Source organism: Mus caroli, unplaced genomic scaffold (assembly GCF_978045245.1).
Source record: "Mus caroli unplaced genomic scaffold, Mus_caroli_1 scaffold_4, whole genome shotgun sequence".
NCBI lineage: Eukaryota > Metazoa > Chordata > Mammalia > Rodentia > Muridae > Mus > Mus caroli.
Genome location: NW_028227259.1, coordinates 94,267,956 through 94,292,733, shown reverse-complemented (window position 1 = coordinate 94,292,733; position 24,778 = coordinate 94,267,956). Strand labels below are relative to the sequence as shown.

General features: G+C 39.7%; 1 protein-coding gene across 1 annotated transcript; it reads right to left on the bottom strand.

Annotated features, from left to right (window-relative positions):
- Nucleotides 1-1,738: 1,738 nt before the first annotated feature.
- Nucleotides 1,739-24,485, bottom strand: Afm (afamin). The gene is made up of 15 exons (XM_021162458.2): nucleotides 24,364-24,485; nucleotides 21,885-21,933; nucleotides 21,546-21,678; nucleotides 19,882-20,093; nucleotides 18,901-19,033; nucleotides 18,221-18,318; nucleotides 17,353-17,482; nucleotides 12,548-12,762; nucleotides 9,165-9,297; nucleotides 7,333-7,430; nucleotides 6,376-6,508; nucleotides 4,867-5,090; nucleotides 3,796-3,928; nucleotides 2,678-2,735; nucleotides 1,739-1,880 (listed from the first exon to the last, which is right to left on the bottom strand). Exons 1-14 carry the CDS (start codon nucleotides 24,449-24,451, stop codon nucleotides 2,688-2,690), a joined length of 1,827 nt encoding a protein of 608 aa, XP_021018117.1. The 5' UTR covers nucleotides 24,452-24,485; the 3' UTR covers nucleotides 1,739-1,880; nucleotides 2,678-2,687.
- Between the last annotated feature and the right edge of the window lie 293 nt (nucleotides 24,486-24,778).

Genomic DNA, 24,778 nt, shown 5'->3' with positions numbered 1-24,778 from the left:
GTCATCACCTTTGAGTGCGGGCAATGGTCATCACCTCCTAGTGCAGACATGAAATTTTCAAGTTAGAAAAGTCAGGACAATCGGGCTCAGAACCTGTCTTTGTTTCCTGATGTTTCTGCTGAGCATTGACAGCTCTGGCAGAGCAGGAGTTTTGGTGAGGAACACAGGTCCAACCCTCCCACTACTGCTGACATAAACGCTCTTTGAACCTCTGCATAAAAAGATGACCACAAAATGGTCAGAGAACAACTTACAGGAGTTGATTCTCTTCCTCCAGCATCTGGGCTCCAGGGTTGAACTCAGCTCATAGGTTTTTATCCACTGAGTCATCTTGCCATCCCTGAATAGATGTTTAATGTCCCCTGCATGGAAGAGCTATGAAGTGGTATTCACAGTATTATCCTGCAGTACAAAGGCCCCGGTTCTTTTTCCAATGACCATTGAACAAAACTAGTTCCTCTCCTCAAACCTTGCGTCTCTGTAAAGTGGAAATAAAAGTATATACTCAGGGAATTGTTAGAACTAACTGGGGCAGTTCATATAAAGCACTGGAAGCAGGGTTTGATGCAGCCCATAGAAGTTGGCTGTGAGTACTACCCATGGTGTGCTAGCATAGGTTCATGCCCTCACCTCCCCTGGTCCTCCTCTCAGTGACAGCAAGGAGATCTAGATACATTCTTTCCTCACAGAAATATACAGAGACCTGACTTCCAGAGGGTAGGGCAGGTTCAACAGCATAAAAAAAAAAAAAAAGAGAGAAGATTATGACAAGATAACTGAATCATGATTGTTTGATTGTTTACTCCTGTGTGTGTGTGTGTGTGTGTGTGTATGGAAGCATTGCTAGAAGTCAATCCCGTTGGGTACCATTCCTCAGAATTCGTCCACATTGTCCTTTAAGACAGGAGGTTGACTAAGCCGGGTGGTGGTGGTGGTGGCGGAACACACCTTTAATCCCAGCACTTGGGAGGCAGAGGCAGGTGGATTTCTGAGTTCAAGGCCATCCTGGTCTTCAAAGTGAGTTCCAGGACAGCCACCAGGGCTATATAGAGAAACTCTGTCTCCAAAAAACAAAACAAAACAAAACAAAACAAACAAACAAATAACCCTCCCCCCAAAAAAAACCAGGTTGACTAACCAGGGAGCTCAAGGGAGCCTGTCTCTGTCACCTCACCAGGAATGGGATTAAAAGCGTATACCAACATGCCTGACTTTTTAATATGGGTCTTGGGGATCAAACTTAGGTGACTGCACAGTGCGATGGCTAATCTTGGTTGTCAAGCTGACACAGCTGAGAAGAGGAACTCTCAGTGGAGAAACTGTCCTCATCTGACTGGCCTCTGGGCATGTTCATTAGGCACTTTTTCCAAGGGTGATTGATGTGGGAGGAGCCAGCACGTTGCAGGTGCTACCATCCTTGGACAACTAGACGTGGGCTCTATTAGAGAGGAAGCTGAATGTGAGCCTGGGAGCAAGACGATAATGACCAATCCTGTGTGGTCTCTTCCTTCCTGCTTCCAGGTCCCTGTCTTTAGTTCTTGCCTGGGCTTCCCTCAATGAAGGAAGGACTATAACCATAAGGTAACATAAGCCTTTTCTTTCCCAAGTCATTTTGGCCATGATGTCTGTCACAGCAACAGAAGCCAAACTAGGGCATGCAGGGAGAACTTCACCAACTGCATGCACCTCAGTTGATTAATTTTGTGATCATGTTGGTAGATGGAATTAGTCTGCGAAATAACTTTATCCTTTCATTTTATTGCCTTTTGTAGGAACATGATTCAAGAAAGGGTTACAGAAGAAGCTTCTATTCTATTCTTCTCAAAAGCTGAACTTCACCACACCACAGGGCGGAGGACGGTCCTGTAAGCTGGCACTGGCTGAAAAGAAAAAAGAAAATTTCCTGCAGTGAAAGAATCTGAACTCGGGTAGTAGTCATATATTTAATAAGATGTTACTAGTGTGGCCTGTGACTTGTACATGGAGTTACAAACAAGCCCTCTCCTGGGTCCAGGTCTATCTCTCCTGGCCCTGGGCATCCTTTATGAATATTTTTGAAATTATAAATATATTTTTGTGTACAAGGCTCTTTATTTTTATGTCGGCCATGCCTCAATACAGTGATGTTCAATGACAGTCTCAAATGAGACTTTTAGAAGAACACAGAGGTAGTGTGTATGTCTAGTCCTCCCTGAGAACTTAACATTTCTTTCCCCCTCCCCCACCTTAGCTCTTTGAGGTACTGACTCACTCTATAGTCCTGGCTGGCCTGGAACTCAATATTTAGCCCAGGCTTGCCTTGAACTTGCTCCCATCTTCCTGGTCCAGCACCCCAAGGGCTGTGGTTCCAGAAATGTACTACCCCAGGTTTACCTCTCTAGAGAGAAAATATCTCTCTTTACTGATTCAGACAAAAGAACACAGAAGGGCAGAGAGACGTGGGTCCCTTTGTGTTACTGAGAAATTAGACAGTCCTGACACAAATGCAGCATTCCTGCCCTGCATATAATGCCTGACATCCAGAGGAACACACAAGGGTCTGAGCTGGGAACTCTGAGCTCCTAGGTGAATGGCTAAATCAGAAACAGACATCTAACACACAAGAAGGAAAAGGTCATGGAGACCAAGCATTCGCATGAAGTTTGGACATTTGATTGAGACAGAGATGTTTATTCACCTCTGATCGGTTATCTTTGTTTCTCTGTAGCTTGACTTTCATTACCAGTTTTTGAACTCTGGAAGAGAAAAAAAAAAATCAGAAAAAAAAAAGAAAAGTTTGAGATGATCATGTTTAAGTTTAGGGAAGCATATTCATCTGAATATTGAATGAAGATATAAATGGAGAGAGAGAGAGAGAGAGAGAGAGAGAACCTTGAGAAAAAAACACTGAAGTCTTTTTATGAACTACAAACAAATTCATCTCTCCTTTTTTACAGACCTTAAGGACACACTCGAACAAGTGGGAGATGGAGGCTAATGTCTTCTAATTAAAGAAAATATATTTTAGCAAACTAATAAATTTATTGTAGCATTTCCAAAGACTAAGTCACTCAGCAAAGTAGAGAATTTCCAGCTAAAGGAAATCCCTGTGAGTTGTGTATGTGTGTGCAAATGTGCATGAGTGTGTATGAGCAATAAAGAAGTTGGGAAGGACATCTTGAGCTACTGGGAGAGAAAGAATGAGAGAGCAAGCTAGAGCCTTCCTCATGTCCTCCATCCCAGCCATCTACTGAGGCTGACACTCACAAGTTCCAGGGTCACACACAGCAGGTTACTACAGATGCCACAGGAATAAGGGGAGCAGAGACAGCTCTCCCCACTCCTCACTCCCTTACCCTCATCTCCATCTTGTTCTGTCAACTGAGTGACCTTAAGAAGACCCAGGAGGAAAGAGCCACCTTGAATGACTTCCTTCCTAGTCCTGCCCTTCTCCCTGTCAGCTATGATTTCCTTGGCAAGTTGCCTTGACGCCCTTTCATTCAGGTGACAAGAGAGTCAGAGCCAAGGAGTTAGGAGCAATTACATAATTCCATAGTTATTTCCATCATTTACTATGGATGCAACTTTGTTTAAATGACACAGAGAAGACCGCAAGGTTGGAAAGCTTGTGCTTTGCTTGACAGTTTTCCTTACATGGGAAAGCTTCTATTGTGGACATCTATCATCTAGCTTTGTGCTCTGACACACAAAACTACTGGACATGTGGAGAAGAGGAAGATCCCATAGCAAATTCTATTGTGTTCTTATTTCCAGAGACAACAGTAGAATTTCCGTGGGAAAGCAAGAAATAACTACCTCTGGACTGAAACAGGACTCAGGCTCCTGCACTTCACTGCACTCCTCCCCGGCAGCAGTGAACTTTGTGAACAAGCACAGCCGCTCCTCATCCGTGATCTCTGGCATCCACTTCACCAAGTTGACCAGAAACCTGTGCTCAAAGACACCCAACAGAATCGCTGAATGATCCTCCCTACAGCTCCCCTTCTTCCACGTGTTTGTTACAGACACACATGCTAGGTTTCAAACTTGGTGAGTGTAAAATTTTAAATGTTCCACTTCTGCAAGGGTCTTACGAAACTTTCTAATTCACTAAGTGGACTTTTTGAGGACTATATAATCACAGACAAAAGTGGATCCTATTGAACATAGTAGGTCTTCTAAATGATTTGTTTCCCAAATCAATTCCCTTTCCTCAGTGGTTAAATGCTGTTTCTGTTACACTTGGTACAGACAAGGGTCTAAATCCAAGACCGTGGGGTCTTATTCTTGACATTTGAAACGTTATATGAGAGAATAAAAGAAAAGTTCCTGCCCCTTTGTGTCTCTCCTGTTTTAAAACACTGAAAGTCTCAAGGCAAAAATCTGTATCATTGGAGATAGTGAGACGGCTCAGCGGGTGAAGGTGCTTGCCACCATGCCTGATGGCCCGAGTTCCATCCCTGGGACCCACATGATGGAAGAAAAAATAAACAACTGCCAAAAGTTATCCTCTGACCTCTCAACTCACATACATGGTGGGTGCTATGGCACACACACACACACAGACACACAAACACACAGACAAATAAATAAAATGTAATAATATTTTACATATCCATATTATTCTCCCAGCTCATTTGCACCTCTCCAGCAGCACTCTGGCTAACTGCCTGACCCATCTTTCCAAACCACAGAGCAGTGAATAGACTCTACCAATAAGGAAAAAGATAAACTAGATGTTTGGTTATAAACAACAGCAATACATAAGCAATGTTGTTTTGTGCCTAGGAGAGTAGACAATCTGTTGAACTAAATGAATTGTATCAGCTGAAGTACCTAGCTACCATGGTATGTTTTCTGAGACAGATGTGCCTCTGGGCTTCATACCTGTGTTTCTTATTCTGAAGGTCCTCCTTGCGAGGCTGACACCAGTCTGCATGCAAAGCAGGTACAAGTGCGGAGACTGATGGGAGTGCATAGGTTGTGTCGGCTTTCAGATGCTCAAAGCAGTGTCTTCTGAAGGCGAAGTCTGTTTTGCAGCAGTGATCCACAGCAGGATTGATAGTTCGATTTGTATTTACCCCACATAGTTCTCCAAGAACTAAATCTGCCTATACCAATGAGAAGTGGGACACTGGTATGATTTTAAAATTCTAAGGGCACTTTAAAGGTGTGTGTGTGTGTGTGTGTGTGTGTGTGTGTGTGTGTGTGTGTGTAAAATTAGATGAATAGCTAGTTGTGAGATCACCAGCAACCTTACTTAGGAAAATACAGGTATCCAGGATACTGTACTGTGTAGCAAGAATTGTAAAGGCTAACCAGCAGTATTGTAAAAATTCAATCTACAGCAATTAAGTGCCTACGAGTTTCTATTCTGTGCAGAGACTTGTGGCCTCAAAGTGACAATTGAACATGGGTTTCTAGGTTTACCCCAGACTCTCCACTCCATTCCTAAAAGACTAGGCAGAAAGTAGCATTTCTCTTCTGAACTCTCCCTTTGGAGACAAAAAGCAAAATTGCTAACGCTAACTTGTTAACAAAATTGCTAACAAGATTGTAGGGTTTACAATCTGAGATGTACAGTAGAAGCCTTCCTACCATGTGTAGGAACCACAAAATAAATGGATAAGGCTTCCTAGGTTATTCTGGAACGATACTGTGATTCTTAAATCATTTGCCCTAACCAATCACCTCTGACATAGTTTAAAAAGAAGAGAATTTGAGGAATCCTTGAACATGACTCCGCATATTCTCCTCTGATTCTCAAGGGCTTATATGATGAGCCAAAAATAAAATATTTCTGGCTTGGACAATGTTGAAAACAACAGAGAAAAGTAGATAATTAGTATAAATTAACAGTGGAAGGGAGGGCATATGAAAAGTCAAATATCAGGTATGTAATCCTAGCATCGGAGAGGCAGAGGCAGGAGGATCACCACATTTTGGAACCAGTCTGACTTACAGAGTCAGTTCCAGGCCAGCTAGGACTGTAGAAGGAGACTGTCTCAAATTACAGGAGCAATAGATGACAGAGAGAACACTGACAGACAATGTGGAACGGGGAGCTCTCTCATCAGCCCCACCTCTCAAGCTACAGACAAGTGACAACTACTGAGAAAGGATGCATTCGTCTTCCCCAGGGATGAGCCCCCTAATTAGTTATCTAATACCAAATGGCCAGGCCTGAAAGCATTATACACTAGAAACACTGAACTGACTCATGAGGTTTTATTTATATATTTATCTATATATGTCTGTGTTTAACAATAATAAACACAGAAAAAGAGGTCACGAATTTAAGAGGGAGTGAGGGGCAATGATATAATTGTATCTCAATTTTAAGAACTTCAGATTAGAATAAACAACAACATAATCTGGTACATAGATCATACTCACCAAGTTGTCAACGCAGGCAAACTCGTCACTGAGAGTGCAACAGGTTGCCAGAGCTGCGACCATTTCCTTACTAAGGGAGACCAGCTCTTCCATGGGGAGCTGAGGGGCTGCCTTGGTGAACTTGACAAGGAAACTGAGAGAACACACATCTATTTGAACAACTACTACCAAACCCACAAGTGAGAGGACTAATAGCCAGTGCCCAGTGTGACCCTCATGCCATGATAGAAAATCCTTGGCAGAAATGACCTTGGCCAGTAAGTACTGAGATATGTTGTGTTGGTGCTAAATTGTTTAAAAGGACCGTTTGACAGCCATGCTAGGAATAAGATGAATAAAAGTAGGATCCTTAGGCAGACTGAGGTTGGCACTGCAGCTCACAGCAACACTGCAGGAATGATGAAGTCACATTGTAAACTGTGTTTTGTTTGAATCAAGGATGTTAAGCTTCAATAAACTCAGCTCTAGCATGATCACTGTTTACAAACTTAAATTAACTGCACAGTATTCTAGAATTCTCATAAAATCACGAAAGAGTAAATACTACTATGAGAAGCAGGCCCATTGACAATTCTGTAATTATTACTGGCTTCACTCCTGAGCTACCCATTGGTTTCCCAGGAAACGGTCGACACCTGAAGTTCTCTCCATTCTCCTTATTCAGGACAGAATGCAAGAGTCCTGCTTTGGAGGCCAGAAACTCAAATTCACAGACACTTAAACCTTATAGGAACAGTGCCTAGAATCCCATATTTCTTTCCATTTGTGGCCTCATTTCTGGTCAAAGAGTCCTGCAAAGGCTCAGTGGGAATTCTTGACTTTTATGTCTTTGTTCCTTCCCAGAGTTGAATTGGCATGACTGAAAGACCAGCCTACAATAATACAATGATAGTCTACATCTGAGAGATTATTTGAGCCTGGTCACAAGTTTTAGCCCAAGTCATGCAGATGACCTACTGGCGCTGCAGAGTGTCCTTCCCCAGCTCCTGGAACTGTTTGCACTCCTGCTGCACCATTGCAAGGCTTCGCTGAGTTGTCTCATTGAATTTATCCTCCTGAAAATTAAAAGCAATCATGGGGCCATGCAGAGAACCCACACGGCACCACATAGGCACAGTGGAGCATCGATGTATGTCTCCGTAAAAAATGAGAATTTTCTAGCACTCTGATTCATCCACAGATGAGAACCACAGTAGCTTATTCAGGACAGTAACAACATAACTGTAAGCCACGTTCTCAGGGCCACCCAGCTAATAAGCATTGCTGTAGAACATTGAAGATGTATTTATCTCTATTTGTATCTTTTCCCATCATGTTGGTTTGCAACTTAAAACCTCCCAGAGTTGTCTTCAGTTATTTGATGGACTTTTTTTCTTTTTTTTACAGCATAAACTGAACATTTTCCTGGAGCTATGAGAGAGACCCATTCTGCCACACATGGACATGGGGAGACAAACGTGCCTCCAAGAAAACAAAGAATTTCCTAGCACCATCTTTCATCCAAGGATGAGGGGAACAGTGACTTGTTAAGGACAGCAACAGAGCAGAAATGGAAAATAACAGTTTTCTTATTGCATTACCTAAATTTGCATGACTATAAACCAATTTTTATAATATTTAGAAGAAAAATGTAAAATGAAGCAAAGGTAGCATATATAACAAAGGAGTTGTGAAAAAAATTGTCAAATACTCCTATAATCCATGAAGTTATATCTTCTAAGTATATATAGAGAAAGGGCTATTAATTAGAACATGAAAACAAGATGCAAACATGAACAAATTTTTTATAGAAAATTTAAAATAATATACCTATAATCTTGGGGGAGAATTTTGCATTAGTTTTTAGAGAATTTCATACAATTTCATTTCATATCGGTCCTTTTGAACAGAAAATTTTTAATGTAATTTTAGAAATCAAGCCCATACTTAAAACACAGACACATTTTTACATTTTACATTTACATCTGTTAGGCCTAATTTGTATGTGAAGTGTCAGCAATAGAAACATTGAAACAAGCATGCCCATGGCTCTGGCAAAAAAAAAAAAAAAAAAAGAATTTCCAGAAGTTAACTTAGCAGTTTGGGTCAAATGTTTTTAAAAGTCTGTATATTCTGACCCCATCACCCTCTCCCCCAGTGATCCATCCTGAGAAGAACACTACAAATATTAAAGAAAAATGTGGAGAATAAGATTCTCATCAATGAATCACATACAAAATTATAAACACATAACCATCACACTCAGTGTCCATACATAGTAGGAGAGTAAATAAGTCAATTACTCCACATTCTGAGAGAATCCCAAGCTCATGAATGGGAAAGCTTTCTATGTTAGAAGCCAGCAGTCACATGTTCCCTGTAGGGGGGACACAGCCTTTTTTTCCACTCAGAGTTGAGCCCTGTACGGTTCATTTCATACACTGATATGAAATATGGGGAGAATAAATTTCTGTTCTTTTGAGTCAGTAATTTTGTGATTGTAATAGGAAACAAATATAGCATCATTTAACACAAAACGAAGCTTCCTATTATACTAAATAATAAAAGGTCCAAACATTTCCTAAGGAATGTACCTCTTCAATCTTATTTTTTAAGATATATGCAAATATAGAGAAAGAAGCATAAAAGAAAGTATTTAATATATTATAATTATACATTGCATATAATATATTATATGTAATTATATATTATGGTATCTTATTATTATATCATTATATTATAATCAGAAAGCTTTAATAAAAACTGATTATTGCTTTTCAGTTTTTTGAATCTATGTTTATGGGACCTACCGCATGGCGGTAACAAACTGCTGGGCTTTCTCTGCTGCAGCAGTCTTCTAAGAAGTCCATATACACTTTAGTAATTCTTAGGAGCTCTGGTGTAGACAGGTCAGGATGTCTCCTGGAGTATTCATAAATAAACCTGAGGTGTGTCAAACATTTATGCTGTTAGAACATACAAAGAAGAAAACACCCAACTCCACCAAATCAAACTTCAATCATAAAGACTTCCTGGACACACTTTCTTAGTCAGCTTCACTTGGTCTTTAAGATAAACACTACCTTGAGTCTGAAAGCACTAAGCCCTAGGTTGGGTATGCACAATACTACAAGTTAAATTTCCCTATTTCTGGAATCTGAATGCCAAAATGCCTCAGAACCCAAAACTATTTGAATGCCAATATGATACTATAAGTGAAATTCTCTACATCTAAACTCACTTGACAGGCTATCACCAAAATGTAAGTGTACTAAAAATCAGGTATACATTTTTATTTAATTCAGTTTATACACATAAGATATATATGGAAGATAAATGAGTTTGATGTTTAAACTAGGGTCCCCATCCTCAGCATATCTCACTATGTAAATGTAAATATCTCAGATTTTGTTTCAATCTGAAATTAAAAAAGAAAATAAAAACCACTCAAGAGGCTTTTGCACAAGATGGTGGGGTAGACATTGTCTTTATATGAGCTGATAAAGGAGTCAGTATGCTAGAGAATCACGGTGTTCCAAAGACAGAACATAAGCTAGAGCATCAGAAATCTACAAAGGAAATGAAAAGTCACCTAGACCGGAGAAAACGGTGGAGGAACTGCCAATAAGACATGCGTGGCTGGAAAGATGGCTCCGTGGTTAAGAGCATGTATGTCTCTTGCTTTAGTTAAATTCCCAGCACCCATGCTGGCTGGCTCACAGCTGCCTATAGTCATCAGGCCTCTGGTGACCTCTGGCCTCTATGGACACCTGACTTCACATGGGCACATACCCACACACAGATACACACATACGCACATAACTTAAAAGTAAAACTAAGCACAGCCACCGAGCTGCCTGACAGCTGGGAAGATGCAGAAGTCACTTCCACAAGCAGTGTCTTCCTCCTCGCTGAGTGCTATTAGGGCTCAAGACTTTAAGAGTCTGTATATCCAAACCAACGGAGGCACAAATCGCAACCCAGATACAGAAGGACATGAGAAGCAAAGCAATGTGATCCCTCCAAAGGATCATAGCCTCTTGACTAATGAACCCAAAGATGCCGGCTTACAAAATGCCAGATGCAGGTGTCGAAAGTTTTGTGGTAAGGTCATTCGATGGCTCGAAAAAGAAAAAGAGAGGCACAAACAGATGACTTTTTGCCCAGGACCTGAAAGGGACAGTAGAAAAAGATAAAGAAAACTCAGCAAAACAGATAAGACAATTAGCAACGTGGGTGGAAGAGAATGGAGAAGCATTCAGCAAGAAAACACAAATGAGTAAAAAGTGTTGGAAATAAAAAAAAATTGACAATCAAATTTTTTAATAAAACAGTGTGGAAAGCACCACCAACAGAGTTAATAAAACAGCTGAAAGTACATTTGCAGTGGGGGACAAGGTTGACAAAATATAACACTCCAACATCAGAAAACACACAAGACAAACAAAAAACATAACCACAATGTCCGAGTACTTGGGTAAATAATCAAGAAACCAAGAGGTACAAGAAAGAGCTTTGACAACCTCTCAATTCTCAAATCTAGAGAAAGAAACAGACATTCAAGAACAAGAAGCATTTAGAACCTCGGATAAACATGATTGGAGAAGAACCTTGGTAATATAATATAGTCAAGATGTCAAAAATACAAAGAAAAGGGGCCACTAATGAATACAAACTCATTGTAATGTCAGGGCTCTCATTAGAAATCTTAAAAGCCAGGAGATCATGGGATAATCTACTCCAAGTTCTGAAAATAAGTAACTGACAAACAAGATACCTGTATACAGACAGGAAAGTTATCTTTTAAGATTGATATGGGGAAGGACATTTCAGGAAAAATTCAGTTTGTATCTAAAGGAACATTATTCATATAGGAAGAGGAAAGGCACCCTCAAGCATGAAAGGACAGGCAGGAGTAAATGCATGAGACTAGGTAAACAAAGAGCTAAGAAAGAATCTGTCAAGTCCAACACTGTGAAGAGGACAAATTAAAACCCAAACAACTAGCAAAACAGCCTACAAAATTATAAGAATTGGGAAAAAAATCACATCAATTATAAGCCTAACTGTAAGCTCACCTATAAAGACACACAGACAGGTTGACTGGATTAAAAATCTAAATCCAAGTATTTTTGTGTATGTGTGTGTGCATGCATGTGTACATGTGTGTGTGTGTGTGTGTGTGTGTGTGTGTGTGTGTGTGTGTGTGTGTGTGATAAAACCAGAAGTGGTCATGGGAGATCTTAAGAGAAGGGGAGGGAGAAGAAAGGGCAGTGAGATTCACATGAATTAAAATCAGATGGAGAGTCACCACTCAGCTAGGTCAGTCAGTAGAACATGAGACTCTTAATCTCAGGGTTGCGGGTTCGAGCCCCACGTTGGGCGGGTACTTGTGCCTAAAGAAAGTGGACAGAAGTCTGGAGATTGGAAAGGATTAAGAAGTTGACAGATATCTGGAGGCTGGAGAGGATTAGCTCCAGTGCCAAGAGAACATTTCATACACTGGGCAAAAGAGTCAGAATCCTATAAAATCAGATGGAGAAGAATTGTAGGGGAAAGCTGTGTGAAAACGGAGAGCAGACAGAATAGGGGAAGGCAATGGGACAATAGGGTGAGAAAGAACAAAATCCAGAGGTGTGTAAATATTAAAATGTCATAACGAGCCCCATCACTTTGCACTGTTAAAAATAATAAAGCTGATAGTTCAACTTGACCCAGTGACTAGGATTCAGATTTAGTCCTGTGGCTTCCAGTCCACTAATCTTTGCCTTGGGACACAGCTGGGCAGCCAAGCCTGTGACTTCTTAAGAGCAGAACCCCTGGAATCTGTCCCTTCCTCTGTCATTTTACCTGTGAATCTTGAACAAGTCACTTAACTTCTATATTTCTCAAAGTGCTCAGTCAAAGTATTGGGAAATGGCACTTATTCTACATTTGGTTTTAGAATTAAAATGGACAATCTGAATAACATATTCAGCCTATTGCCTGGCACATATTTGGTGTTCAGTAAATGTAGCCATCATTATAACCAATCAATGTTTTTACTTAAAGGTGTACAGAATAGCTCAGGTACACACCAGGATCTTTATAGCTGGTGAATTACAGTGCCTTATCCTTCCACCTGAGTTAGCCAGCATAAAAATGTCTTATTTTTTTATTTGCCTTCTAAACTTTTAATAAAGAGTTATAGTACTCAGCAAAGAACTTGTCCGGGTCAGAATCTCGTTCTTGACACACATTTTCGCTGTCAGTGAATTTGGCTTCTCTGAGAGATAAGCCCTCCGGTCTGTCGTCTTTATTTGCATTAATTATACAGGCTTCACGTTCTAGTGTCTTCTTTTCACAGCACACTTTGATTTTACTTGAGATGGAATCTTGTTTTGAACAAATATGGTTCATAACCTGGCTCTGCATCAAATAAGAACAAGAGAAGTTGTGACTTTTTAGATTTTTGTCAGGAGTGCTCTTTCCATCCAAAAAGAACGGCTGCTCACAAAGCCAATCCTGAAAGCAACATCAGCACCCACCCATCAACTCACTAGATAGACAATGGTCATTTAAATTTCACACTGACTTAATATTCAAGAAGTTTCACATTAGTGCAGCTGTTCTCTCCCCCTTAGGATTTTAGGTCATATAGCTGTGGAAAAAAAAAAAAAGCTCTATCATAAACTTACATCCGTTGTTAAATATTGGGTTTTTAAGTACTTTCCCCTCACTCTTCTGGTACATTGATGTCTTTACTTTTTAAAAATTACTGTATTAATCTATGGAGTTTTAGGGGAGGGGACACACATGCCTGGCATGGCACATATGTAGAAGTTAGAAGATTACTTGTGGGAGCGGGTTCTTTCCACCGTAAGAGTCCTGAGGACCAAACCCAGGCCCTCAGCCTTGAAAGCATGTGTCTTTACCACCGAGCTATCCCTCTGGTGTCACTGTCACCTTATTTTTTATTGTTCTTGCACCCCATGAGAGCTGTCTCTGCTTTCCGTGGTGGCTACTAAAGGTATAGCAACACATCTCTGCTAGTCTAGATCTCCTGTGAACTAAAACTATCTTTCCAAGGACACAGCAAAACCGCTAACATTTGATGAGTGAATGAAAAATTGGTTAGGGGGCCAGAAAGATGACTCAAAGGTTGTTAGCACTGACTGATCTTGCAAAGGACCAGATATTGTTCCCAGAACCCACATAGTGGATCATGGCTGCCAGTAGCTCTTGTTCCAGAGGATCTGAAGCCACTGTCTTCTGTGAGCACTCATACAGTTGTGGTGCACAAATACATATATATGTACACAAATAGAAATGTTAAAAATCTCTTTTATAAAGGAAGGAAGGGACCGTCAAAGGAAGGGGAGCTAGACAATGGTGTTCTAAAGGGAGAAAGGAGAAACTAGAACTGGAAGCTTAAGTGAGGAGGCAGGTGAGAGGGCAGAACAGAGAAAAGGATGTGGGGAGGGACGACTCCCTCAAGAGCCCTTGAAAAACCATGTGAGACCTACTGCCGCAGAATCTCCCTAAATACACATACATGTAGATATGCATACATGTAAATATGCATACTTGTAAATGTACATGATTGTAAATATAGATACATGTGAATGTACATGCATTTAGATATACATACATGTAAATATACACATACATGAAAGGAATTTAAATGGAGTTACCATGTAATGAGAAAGAAAAATGCCCCAACTAGAAATCTTAGGCTAACAAGTTAAACCCCTAGTAATATGAATGGGTTACATCTTGTTGAGTTGTTGGCCAATGGTGTCCCACCAGCCTCCCCCAAACAAAGGCTATTGCTATGGGTTACCCCTCCACAGCCTGTCTGTAAGGCCCTACTGCTAAAGACACCACTTATTTATGTCATTGAACATGGAGAACTCTAGATAGTGCCCAACTAGAAGTTTTACCCCTACTGACTGGCATATATAGTGCTGGAAGGTACTGTGTGTATTATCAAAGGAGGAAGGTAGTCATTAATATCACCCCAGTTACAAACCCTCTGATCTATGGAACCAACCTGTCTGCAAAATATACTAATCTAATAGTGGCACAATTATTATGGAAGCAGTCACTTTTTTTTTCTTTTTTCTTTTCTTTTTTTTTTTTTTTTTTTTTTTTGGTTATTCGAGACAGGGTTTCTCTGTACAGCCCTGGCTGTCCTGGAACACACTTTGTAGACCAGGCTGGCCTCGAACTCAGAAATCCGCCTGCCTCTGCCTCTGCCTCTGCCTCTGCCTCCCAAGTGCTGGGATTAAAGGCATGTGCCACCACACCCGGCAGAAGCAGTCACTTTTGATTTTATTTTTAATAGGATTTAAGTCCCACTCCAGGAGATGGAACACATACATGACACTACTAAAGAGGCCAAGGATGGAGACTAGGTAGGTCATGGGCCTAGGGGAAAAGCTTCAACTATGGTTCCGCTAAACATGAATATAGCAATAAAATGACTCCTAATGACATATTGTTATAACCATAAATTAGTGCATCACTAAAGCCTCATCAGAGAACCCTCTTCTTGCAGTAAATAACACAGAGACCCAGAACTGGAGCATGGGTAGAGAGTGTGAGCTTTATAATATACTGGGTTCTGAATGGGATGTCTTTATCAAACCCTTCCCCTCAAAGATCCTGGATCTATGTGCAAGAGGAGATAGAAAGACTTTAAGAGCCAGAGGTGGTAAGTATTTCTGAGAAAATAGCATCTTTCAGATACAGCAGAGGAAAGTGGACACACAGCTCCATCCCTAACCAAGAAGCTGTTTACAGCTGACACCTTCTGGGAGAGAGAAAATCATTTTTCTCCAGTGGAGGGATACTGGCTATATCAATCATACTGCAGAGCATGCTCCATGCTCAGGAGCAGCTGTTAGTCAACATGTGTGTGTGTGTATGTGTGTGTGTGTCCATGTCCTTTCTGCTTGTTTTGTTATTGCATTGGATTTGTTTGGTTTGTTTATTTTTACTTTTATTTTCTGAGAGAAATAAAGGACACAAAGTTAAACAGGTAGGGAGATGGGGAGGATGTGGTTGGTTGGGGGAGGGGAAAGAACGTGATCAAAGTATATTGTAAGGGGGGAAATGTCAATAACAAAGGAACCAAAGGCTGATTAGGAAATTAACTATGACAGAAACTACCAGAGAAGACGTCCCAGAAGAAGAAACTTTCTTTTTCATGTAATCATTTCCACGTGGCTACTATAAATCTGCAGCTATTCAAATAATCAAATGTATGCCCTGTATAAAAGAGAAAACCCTGCCTTGCCCCCATTCTCACCATTTATCGTTGCTCTTACCTCTACATAAAGCTTGGGGACAAGGGAACAAAGGTTACCTTAGCCACACAGGATAAATTTTGAAATCAGATCCAGCTCCTGGTCCCCTCTCCAGCTTCTCCTACACCTTCACCCTACCCTGTCCCACACTCTCTGGGTACCTCAGGCCTCCCGAACTTGACTCAATGGATTCCCACTATCTGGAATCTTCTGGTGGCCTCTGAGGGTGAAGGATGGGAATGAGTCTGAGGCTAAGGTGAGAAATGGGATATAAATTGGTACCACATTTCCAGCATTCATAGCTCATCTGAAGCCAGCATTGTTCGAGGCCCAGCACTTTCTAGTTTCCCAAGAATTCATTCCTATTTTCAGTTAATGACAATTGGATTTCTTGCATTTCACCATAAAGACATTAAAAGGAGGAAATTTGAAATACAATATGATCCCTCAGTTTCAGCTTCAAGCCATAGAAAATTTAAATTATTATACTAGTTTAGTAAATTTGATTTAACATTATTAAACCCATATTCCCATAAACAACCAAATACTAAAAAATAAATTATGAGTGGCATCCCTTTAACTGGGTTACAGTTGAGAATAAAATAATTCAGGAGGACATCTTCTGTCTACTCCTTAATTTGAAGCACACATTTCCCAATACCTAAAATTCAAGTCATTTAAGTAATATACTGTCCTTAGTGTAAGTAAAACAAATTTTAAATCATCACCATAAAGCTTAATTTTAATTAAGAAGAAAGCTGTGCATTTTTAATGAAATTGTATTGACTTTAAAGTGCCTGAAAAATTTCAACTCTACAATATGTTTACCAGTATATTCCTTTAAAAATTCGCTTTGAGGGTTATGAGATGCTGGGGTAGGAGCAAGAAGTGGAAAGATGTTGGTCAAGGACAAAATTTCAGATCTATAGGAGAAATCATTTCAGGAATTCTACTATAAATCGTGGTGACTATAGTTAATGACGCATGTCATATAATTTGAAAATTGTTAGGTAAATAAATTGAAAGTACAGTACTCTTACCACAAAAATATAAGTATGTGAGAATAACGTAGAAATCCGTATTAAGTCATTTGATTTAGTCATACTACAATGCACACATATTAAAATATTATGCTTCATGCCATCAAAAATACACACACACATAGATACATACATACATACATACATACATACATAGATTTGTCAGTTAGAAAGAAAGAAAGAGGGAGAGAGGAGGAAGCTGCGAGGGGGAGAGAAGAAGGATCATTTGAAATTATTTGAAAAAACCTTAAGAAATCAAAGAAAGTAATTTTTTAAAATGTAATAATAATGTCATTTTCTGTGGGTTCCTGGGGACTTTTGATGTAAAGGAGAATAATTGCTAATGACAGGAAGAGATGGGGATGCTTGATAACAGGAGTTCTAGTCCAGTAAGATCTCTGTTCACAGCTACCTATTACATACTGTATGAAGAGCCAGAAGAGAAGAGCCTTGAAGTATCTAAACATATGGAAACAACAAACAGACAATGCACAAGCTGATTACTATGCATTGTGCACATAAAGGTATCACAATATTGTACCGAATCTCCTAACTATGAGAAATTTTATGTGGAAGTTAGAATGTAAAGAATAAATATTAAAAATGATTGGATTTTGCTTTTTTTTTCAAAGGGGTTTTTTAAGGTAAATCTTTTAAAGAAAATGTACCTGGCTTCGGATACACTGCACAACATCTCCTTCACAGCATCCTTCATACATGGAAGAAACATCTTCTAAGAGGGAAGTAAGGTCCTTAAATCCAATCTTGGGGAATTTTTTACTGAATACAGCAACGTTTCTGGAAAGATCATTGATAGAGCACTAAAATAATTTAAATAGACAATAAATAAAGAAGGCCTTTAATTAACTTACACGCATTGTAGAAGGAGCAAGGGCAATTGATACCATGAGTTTTACACAGAATTCCTATCAAATAGCTGATAGTGCTATTACAAGATCTATATCAGTGGCTCTCGCCTTCTTTAATACAGTTCCTCAGGTTGTGATAAACCCAAATTATTTTCATTCCTACTTCATAACCGTGCATATCTGCTACTGCTGTGAATCATAATATAAATACAGATATTTACTAATGGGTTACCCTTAGGTGACCCAGTTGAAAGGATCATTCAACTCCCAGAGGGGTCACGATCCACAGGTTGAGAACTACTGGTCTATATGCTCTCTTAGAAAATCACAGGGTGTTATTTGGCTGTTACTACCCACAATTCTGGATTCCAACTAGAAATGGCAAGAGAGGGGCTTCTCTGCCATAATTACTACAGCCAAACATACCACGTGAGCTGATTGCAGTTATAGAAAACCCATCATATACACTTTCGAAATGTATTTCAGAACAGCCTCTTTTCCCTTGGCATCCTCCCATCCCTGTGTCCTTAAGAATCAGAAAGACTACAAATAAAGTCATCAGCTACTTAACAGAAACAACAACCAAAAAAATAATAATGATGATGATAATATGTGTCACAAGCAAAAAAAAAAAAAAAACACACAAGAAACACAACACAAAACTTACATAGAGTTTAAGACCTTGGGTCCAAATTTTATAAGGGCTCCACAAACATTTCTTTGATAAGAAGATGATGCTTTTAAATATTGTGTGATGGGAGCTGCCTGAAAGCAAAGAAAATTCTGGTGAAACAAGACCAACACCTCACTGTTTTCTTAGTTTTTAATTACGTGTGTATCAACGACTCTGAAGATTTCCAGCTGCACAAAGTACATGGGGAATTTTTATCTCAGTAAATGTGCATGTTGAGAAAAATGTGCATCCTTGCCACATCACAAGAGTTGAGCTAGTATGTGTCATGACAGCATTGCATTTAGTAGAAGGTTTATTGCAGCATGTCCCTTGAACATGGCTGTCACTACCAGCATGATTCTACCTTACTATTAATGGCAAAAGAAAGTTTGCCACAGACAGAGAGCATCCCATCAGCATTTACCCTGAATATTTGTACACTTGGGCTTTCTTGCAATTTATAAGGGGAAACAAAACCAAGAGTGAGAACCTGGTAATTAGTGAATCTCTTTTAAGGTTTTCTGGTACACAGTACATTCCTATCAATGAGTGTACTAATATAATATTGAATGTGGCAGACACGCTTTTTGTAATGTTGAATTTTAAATGAAGATCCAGAGCCCATGGCATAGGGCAATTCCTCATCTCCTTGATGAAATAAGTGTGGTACCCACCTTGGCTTGAAAGCAGGTGGCTTTCTGTTGCTGCTCACAACATGTGGTTGCTGCCTCCTCAAACCAAGCAGCAACAGTTAGAAGAACAGGGGCGAAGACAAAGGGGTTCCTTCTGGCAACCTCATACATATAGCTATAAAACATTAAGTTGTTTTTTAAGGGGGAAGATGGGAAAGGAAGATGGAGAAGGATGAATGATGACAAGGGGAAATGGGGGAAGGCATGAAAAGCAAATGAAGGGAAGGGTAAGAGAGGAATTTCTACTGTAGCAACATTCATTGAGAAGCTGAACCAGTCATTTCCAGCCCTTAAAGTTAGAGATGCTAACTCCAAATTAAGGATGGCATGGGCAGTTCTCATCCTGAACACCACTGTATGTATTCTTCTTCCTTCCCTCCCTGTGATGTAAGAAGCCTGTCTCCCTCTCCCCACCACATCAAAGAAAAAGTCATCTGAACACTGCATATCCAAGATTCAAGAACATCCTTAAGTTCAAACAAAGTTGTGATTATTTCAAAGCACAGTAGTCTTCCAGAGGGATGGGGAAACAGCTTTCTTTCAGCATTCACTACACTATTGCAAAGAAATGGGCACTACATATTCAATAATGTAAGTCTTCCCACAGCAAAATGAGCAACTTCCCTTGGGAAGAAAATACTCCCATCCCATGTAGCCTAGCCATTCAGTGCTGGGCATATACCTCTGCCCTGAGGACTATCTCATGAGAAGACACAGAGCACCAATGTTGGAGTCTTAAAAGCAAGGTCCATAGCTACAGCCTCACTGAGCACAGGTCCTGACCCAATAAACATGGAGTGAGTTTATGAATCAGCCAATTCACCAATAAACCCCAGACAAGCAGAAATAAGGAAAAGCTGAAGCTGTTTGGAAAATAAAATTATGAAGCTCAAAAAAGAAGAATAGATTTTAGCCCAACAAGAACAATACCTCAAATCCTTTTGATACCAAAATTAAACTTACAGGTGTAGAAAAGATTCACTGTTATTTTTATAAGCTTGGCATTTCTCTTCTGGATCCAGAGTGGGGAAAGGGGGCAAGAATCCTACGTTAGCTTTCTTGTTGTAGAAGAAACAGAGTCTTCTTGGAAAGCCGGCTTTCCTGCAGCAATGAGAAAAGTTGTACTTCTGCAGCAGTCCCTCCATGTCACAGAACATGTCCTGGATAGCGTCATTCTGAACAATAAAGAAGAAGACAATGTTCTGTCAGGGTCAGACTCTTTCTACCCACCAAGAAGGTGCGGTGGACACATGAAGGATAGTACCACCTTTGAGGAAAAGGTTCCAGTTTCCTCACAGCTATGTACAGGATGTCTTTACCTAAAGTCTTTGGAGAGCATTCCCCATATGAGAAATGTCATCCAACAGGGAGCCTCCTTCACCTGGTACTATTTCTACAATGCCTCCTTTGTGGTTCCATAATAGACATTGTGCCAGCAAGTTGTCACGTGCTCTTTAAGCTCGTTGAAAATGGATTCTGGGAAGGAGGCTCTCCCTTGTCTCAGACTCAAGGATGTTTATTTCAAGTGTCTTCTAAATATCCCTGTCTGGGGCAAGCTGGCCATCTATTCCATGGCAGGGAGAGAGGAGCCCAGCAATCAGCTAAGAGCAGTAACGACATCATGCTCCTTCTAACAGAGGTTATTATGGTTTGTCCCATGATACAAAAACGTCTGCAGTGGGATGAGAAGCTACATCCTCATTCCTTGAGAGAGCATGCTGATGTCCTGGAAAACTCCAATTGGGAACTACAACAAAGCTTTTTCTTCATGAAACACCTCCCCAGCCGTTTCTATTGAGTAGTGTAAGTGTCCAGTGTTGTTGAGTAGTTAAGGTGTCTGATGCTATCTTTGTTCGTTCTCTTCAGCTGGGTGGTTCCAGTCACTTCTACGAGATGCTGTAAGTGCCTGGTTTGATGATGTTTTGCTATCTATATGCTGCTCCTTTTTGCTACTTGGTTTGTTTGTTTGTTTGTTTGTATTTTTGCTTGCTATATGCTTAGGAAACTCTCCCCCTTTGAAACTGAAAGTGGCCATTATTGATTAGTCCCAGTACCAAACAACTTCCTCTGTGGGCTTTCTTCTTATCTTCCAAAGTCGAAAACTCAATGTGGCTTTAGTCATGGTGTTCAACATTTTTTTACTGGGATTCCATCTGGAATCAGTCCAGAAGAGAGAGTGTGGGAGCAGAGCATGAGACAGTAAGAGGAACAACTAAGAGCCCTGGCCCTGTGCCCGTATCTCAGAAGATCGCCCCTGCCTTCGAGGATGTGACTGTCAATAAGTCATAGGCATAGAGATCGAAAGTGCATAACTTAGTCTTCCCATGTCCCGTAAGACAGAACTGTATTTCCCTTGAGAAAAGCACCTTATCCCAAATCCTGAAAACTAAGCAAAATAACAATTATATGGCCAGGCTGGAGAGATGGCTCAACTCTTTGGAGTGCAGAGAGAGAACCCACGTGTGCTTCCCAGCACCCACGCTGTCAGCTCACAACTGCCTGTAACAAAGGCTTCAGAGAGTAGACAGCCTCTTCTGCCACTCACACACAACTAAACACAAAACTCTATGTGTCTAGAGCACCATTCTTAGGCTTTGTTCAGATGAGACTCACAAGCAGTTACTTACAGCTATCTTTGAACACTCTGGAAGTGTGCTGTGAGCCCAGCACCTATCCCTGTAATCCAGCATGACTTTCACCAGCGTTTCCACCTCATCAAAGGATGCTTCCTGGACATACTGGGAAAACGCGATGATGGCCCTGTAAGGGTTCATGAAGAGTACACAGTGATCTTCTGCAGAATTTCTACTTACGTCTAAAAATAACTCATAGAGACATCGAATGGGTTTACTCTCTATGCAGCTGCTATTTAACTAAATTATCTATGAGGAACACTTGCCTTCCTGGAACATATCAGACAACAATACAATAAGTGTTATCATCAAAGGGAATCCAGAACAACTCACAGGTATGCAGTGTTCTCATCTATGAATTTCTGGGTAGCATTGAAATGATCTGAAAATCAAGGATATTTGGGTTATTACTTATCTTTATATTTTTACATTTTCCTAATAAGTAATTTTTCATGACATTCAAGTGTGAAACTATAAAAGGTGGAAATATTTTAACACATTTAATTTAACACATTTATTAAGGAATGTGAAAGTCTCTCTCTCTCACACACACACACACACACAAATATGAAACTTAATCACAGATGAGTATGTATTCAGAAGTGAGAATTTAATTTATTTGAATTTGTCTAAAACAGAGCAGAGTTTAGATTTTCCAATGATGGTGTGCCATTTCTGTGCAGTGTGTATGTCATTTATGACAAGAGAAGCTGATAGGTAATCTCCTCAAGACAAGGCCTGGTGACAGATATTATGCATCTATGGGTGGTGGCAGTCAATACAGCTTTTAATGCTAGCCAGTGAGGTTCTTCAAAAACCACAGATCCTTTCTCAGGGTATAGAAGATTTGTTTGTCCACATAAACTATATTTCTGGAGTACTTATTTCCTTTTTGCAATATTTATCTGGGCGCTATGAAATGATTGTGAGTTATATACTCGGCCACCTTCCTTGAACCTTGGCTTCCTGAGCACTCTCAGAGTAGGAATAACTTGTGCACATGCACATAGAAGGAATAGTTTGTGCACAGGGCTATGATCTAGTTTAGAATCAAGTTAAATATTAATCATGAATGCTTTGTAATCCCTAAGTAAAGAATCAGAAACGATTTCACGGGAGTTCCCTGTGAATTAATACTAAAAAAGAAGAGGAAGAAGAAGAAGAAGAAGAAGAAGAAGAAGAAGAAGAAGAAGAAGAAGAAGAAGAAGAAGAAGAAGAAGAAGAAGAAGAAGAAGAAGGATATTTCAAAAATTAGCAAGAGAGTTAGGTGCCCAGTCTTATGTGTAGAGAAAATATGTAAGAAAAACAAATTTGTAAGGCAAGAAACCTTGAGACAAATTCTGGAGGCACAATCCATTTCATAAGAAGAACGAGGCCTCTTATAGAGTTTAGGTTATGAGGATCTTGCATGTAAAACCAGAAGTGTGGGCCTCAATTGGAAGCCATTGAGTTCTTCACATGGGATAGGAATATGGTCATGTTTACACAATAAGAAACACTGGACACTGAAGCATACTATGTGCTGGGCCTTCCATTGGTGCCTAACAAATGGAAAGCGATAGGAACTACATGTCAAGTAGAAAGAAGGATGATCAGATGGGATAGCATTGGAAGATCTTTAGGGGACTGTAGCGATTGTTCTATTGCAAAACAAAAAAAACAGAAAAACAAAAAAACAAACAAAAAAAACAATAGGATCTGAATTTTTCTGGGAGTAATGCAAAAGAAAGAAAGTACAGATGCAAAACACGTTAAACAGACAAAGAGCATCAGGCTCTGAAATGGGATGTTACATGGGGAGAGCAGAGGAGAACTTCAGGCACTGCCATCTCATCGAGCCTGCGTCTGCTCTCACTGGCAGGTACCTCGCAGTCAGGACCACTGTGATATGCTGAATACACTTGTGCAAATTATAATCATTTATTAATTTAATTTTTAGGATTGTATTATCATTACATCACTCTTCATTCTCCCACCTGTGCTCCAGTTTACCCCCCACCCCCTTGCTCTTTTTCAAGTGCATGGCCTCTTTTTCATTAATTGATCAATTGTTGTTATATATACATTATATATATTTATGTATTCTTTGATACATAGATACAACCTTATCAGTCTGTATAATATAATCTCACGTAAGTATATGTTTTCTGGGCTGACATTAAGCAAACTACATTCATGTGCAGAAGATGTGGCTTTCTGACCAGAAGGATTTAAAAGGACCTTCCTCTGGATAGGAAAATTTCAAAGTTTCTCCATTTGGTAAAATGTAAAAATTGCTCTTTCCTCCAGGTTGACACTCCTTACATAGTCTGTTGCTGTGGGTATGTAACAAACAGCTGAAGGAGAAATCAAGGTCTCATATACCCCGAGGGCATTTATTATCTACTTGGGAGACATACTGGACAACCAAAAATATTTTTTAAAGATTGTATATAAATGTTTATGCATGTGTATGTGAGTGTGAGTGTGTACATATGTATGTATGTATATGTACTGTATTTATGTTATTCTGTTAGACTAAATATATCCACCATAAAAAATTCTAATATTTTGAAGTCCAAATTACATCTCAAGAGAACACTATTCAGACTGTTGGCCGTTTCTAACTGCTAACATCCTGTAGAATAGATAATATGACAACCAAAATGAAAATCTATAGTGGGTTGTTTGCAATTACTGAAGAGTACACATAAACTAAGAAATGAGAGGAAAAATAAATTAAACCACAGGAATAATTAAAGTTTTTAAAGGCTAAAGAAAAGTAATTCCCCTAACTTAGCCACTCCTGGTAATACACAAGTAAACTTCTTACCTACGTCCTGAGGCTTTGTGGGTAGGGCTAGGGATTCAGTCAAAGACAACAGGAAAAAAATAAAACCTGTAAGTTTTAAGTGTCTCATGTTTGAATTTTAGAAAGAGGCTACATTCAAAAGAGTAATATGACTGGGGAAAAGAGGCACAACTTTTTATAGTATTCTTTGACCTAACATTTGTTAAAAAGTAACTTAGTTAATCTATTTCTGAAATACATAGGCTTTATTTTTTTTTTGGTCCTGGTGCAAATTTCTTGGTAATTATTAACTAGGGGAAAATTATGCTGTGTTTCACTGAGGAAAAAAAATCTGCTGAGTTGGAATAAAAAACCAAACCAGCCCAGCGAGACTCTGTCTTAGCAAAACAAAATAAAATGAGTTTGTAAATGTTCACACACACACATACACACAAAT